Source organism: Sprattus sprattus (genome assembly GCF_963457725.1).
Source record: "Sprattus sprattus genome assembly, chromosome: 5".
Classification (NCBI taxonomy): domain Eukaryota; kingdom Metazoa; phylum Chordata; class Actinopteri; order Clupeiformes; family Clupeidae; genus Sprattus; species Sprattus sprattus.
In genome coordinates, this window is record NC_137924.1 from 28,678,585 (window position 1) to 28,681,118 (window position 2,534).

The 2,534-nt window shown below is 41.7% G+C and overlaps 1 protein-coding gene across 1 annotated transcript; it reads right to left on the bottom strand.

Moving 5' to 3' along the window:
• Positions 1 to 1,287: 1,287 nt before the first annotated feature.
• Positions 1,288 to 1,632, bottom strand: nhlh2 (nescient helix loop helix 2; the record flags this gene model as incomplete). The annotated part of the gene is made up of 1 exon (XM_080839493.1): positions 1,288 to 1,632. One exon carries the CDS (start codon positions 1,630 to 1,632, stop codon positions 1,288 to 1,290), a length of 345 nt encoding a protein of 114 aa, XP_080695619.1.
• Between the last annotated feature and the right edge of the window lie 902 nt (positions 1,633 to 2,534).

Sequence of the window (2,534 nt, forward strand, 5' to 3'; positions counted from 1 at the left end):
GGATAGCAGATATGATGTTTCTTTTTTTCTCTATATAAAATGAGTGACGTAAGAGGTTCACAGCAGACACGTAAATAAATAAACGATTTCTAGGAATCACATGTCAATAAAAATAATCTACTTTGAAATCAATTTTTGGTCGCAGCAGAGTTGGTGTCTCTTGGAACCCTATAGCCGTTTGAATGGTTTATTGCATTCCCTTCAAATTTCCTTTTTTTTCCCTTGAAGAAAAAAAAAACATGAATAGCCTATACTGTAATAATCACTATTTCACACCTGCACGGAAACGTTTTCTTACATTAATGACGTGATTCATTGTAGGCCACAGATTATCCAAGTTATTTGACCATCTCATTAACACATACAGAATATCAACGGGTTTCACCCAATGAGAAGTGCTTCTCGTTTTCATGGATATGATCAGAAATAAAATATTCACAATAACGAATTGCTCGTCTCACAACAATTAAGCCTACAATTGACAAAACATCACTGAAAAGTGCAATTGAAGAGCAACAACATCACTTCCGTTGTCCACACACCACAGTCTAATACATAAATAAATAAATAAATAAATAATGATACAATAATAAATATAAGTATTTGTAGGCTAGACGTTAACACCCGACAGGTCGAAAAGGACTAATTTCTAACATAAACATAAATAATTTATCAACATAAATGGCTAATACATACATCATAACTAAATCAAAACCACGGTTAAGGTCATTAGTTCATAATAGGTGGCACTTAGAACGTTAATTATTTATTTTGTTCTCTCTCTCTTTCTCTTACTCTCCATTTTCATATGTAATGGACATCTCACTGTCCTCCTTAAGAAGGGAAAAGACAAGGGGGGGCTTGGGGTCCTTGTTCCCATCTCTGAAGCAGTGCCGGCACACGGAGACGCCTAAGCCTCGTGGGACTCGGGAGTGAACAGTATTGTCTTGGAAACCCACACGTCTCCAGGCATGAGACTCGCTTGTTATTGCGCTTCACTCATTTACGCAGCCCGCTGCCCTGGGGCTCGCTGCCCGGCTACAGGTCTTGCAACCCTAACGCACTTTTCCTTGTGAGCAACGTCAGCCTGGCAGCCGGACACGTAAATAAAAGTGATACACTACTAGAGTTTAGTTTTCTTGACATCCCGTGTGGAAATTCACTGTTTCCATCGACTGTTCCTGTTCGACCCCAGTTCCAAACGTGTGTGTGTGCGCGCGCGCGCGTGTGTGTATGTCTGTGTGTCTCATGTCAAATGTCTTGAATGTCTCAGATTTTCTCCTGCCTTTAAACGTCCAACACGTGGTTCAAGTAAGAGATATAGCAGATTGCCAAGCGCAGGATTTCGATCTTGGAAAGCTTCTTATCGGGAGGAAGGGTTGGCAGAAGTTTCCTCAGCTCGGCGAAGGCCACGTTAAATGCCTCCACCCGTATCCGCTCTCTTGTGGCGTGAGCGGATCGGTACTTTGCGGTGGCACGTCGCCGCCGTCTCTTCTCCTCACGCGTCAGGGGTTGGGACTTGCCACCAGGTTGGTCACCCATACATTCGACTTTGATCACATTTAGGACGGTCTCTGGATCGGACTGTCCCCAAGGAAGGTCCGAGTCGGTTTGATCAGGGCTGAGCATCATTTTCAGTGTGGATGTGTGGCTAAAATTGAATAGGTCGATGTGGTAAACCTGCACCCCGAGACAAAACAGGAAAATATAAGGGTGAGAGGATTGTTCACATACACTTGGGGCATGGCAAGAGACAACATGTTTCGCCTGAGGCAACTTCTCTCTATCTCTCTCTCTCTCTCTCTCTGTCTCACTCAGTCAGTCACTCATGTAGCCCCTGTGTGTTTTAGAAGAACCAAATTCAGATTTATGCATTCACCAACTCCTTATAAGTGCTACAGACAAGTTGTGACATGAAGTAGGCTACACATTTTGCAATTAGTCAATTCGTCGTCTAATTAACTCGGTTTATGAAGCTTGCTAAAATCATTCATCAATATTTTATTGTAAGTGGAATAACGTCAACCTCATTAATATAGAAACACGTGTTCATATGTTGCACTTGTAATCCAACATTTTTATGAGGAAACACAAATGGATGTTAATTCTCGCTGGAGCTATATAAACTTTTTATAACTGTGTGTATCACCCAAAAACCTAAGGGATACCAAAAACACTGCCTTCTGGGGTTATCTATATTTTTAAGCATTTAATTTGGCATTTTGTCATAAACTAGACAGAGAGTTGACAACGAAAACTGCCAAATCACATTGACTTAATGAAGTCCATTGAATATATTTGTGCAGAGATGGAGGTGCAGACTCATAGCCGACCATCTGTCGTGCGAGACCGAGCCTTATGAGAGGGGGGAAAACACGCACACTCCATATGACAGGCCAATGTGTGAACATCAATCTGTCGCGAGGAGAATCACAACATGGGCGACATCCCCTCTGGATTGGTATTTAAACTGAATTCAGAATTCTCGAAATCAGTTTTTTTGTTTTTCAGGTTAAGAAAATGAACTACACGTC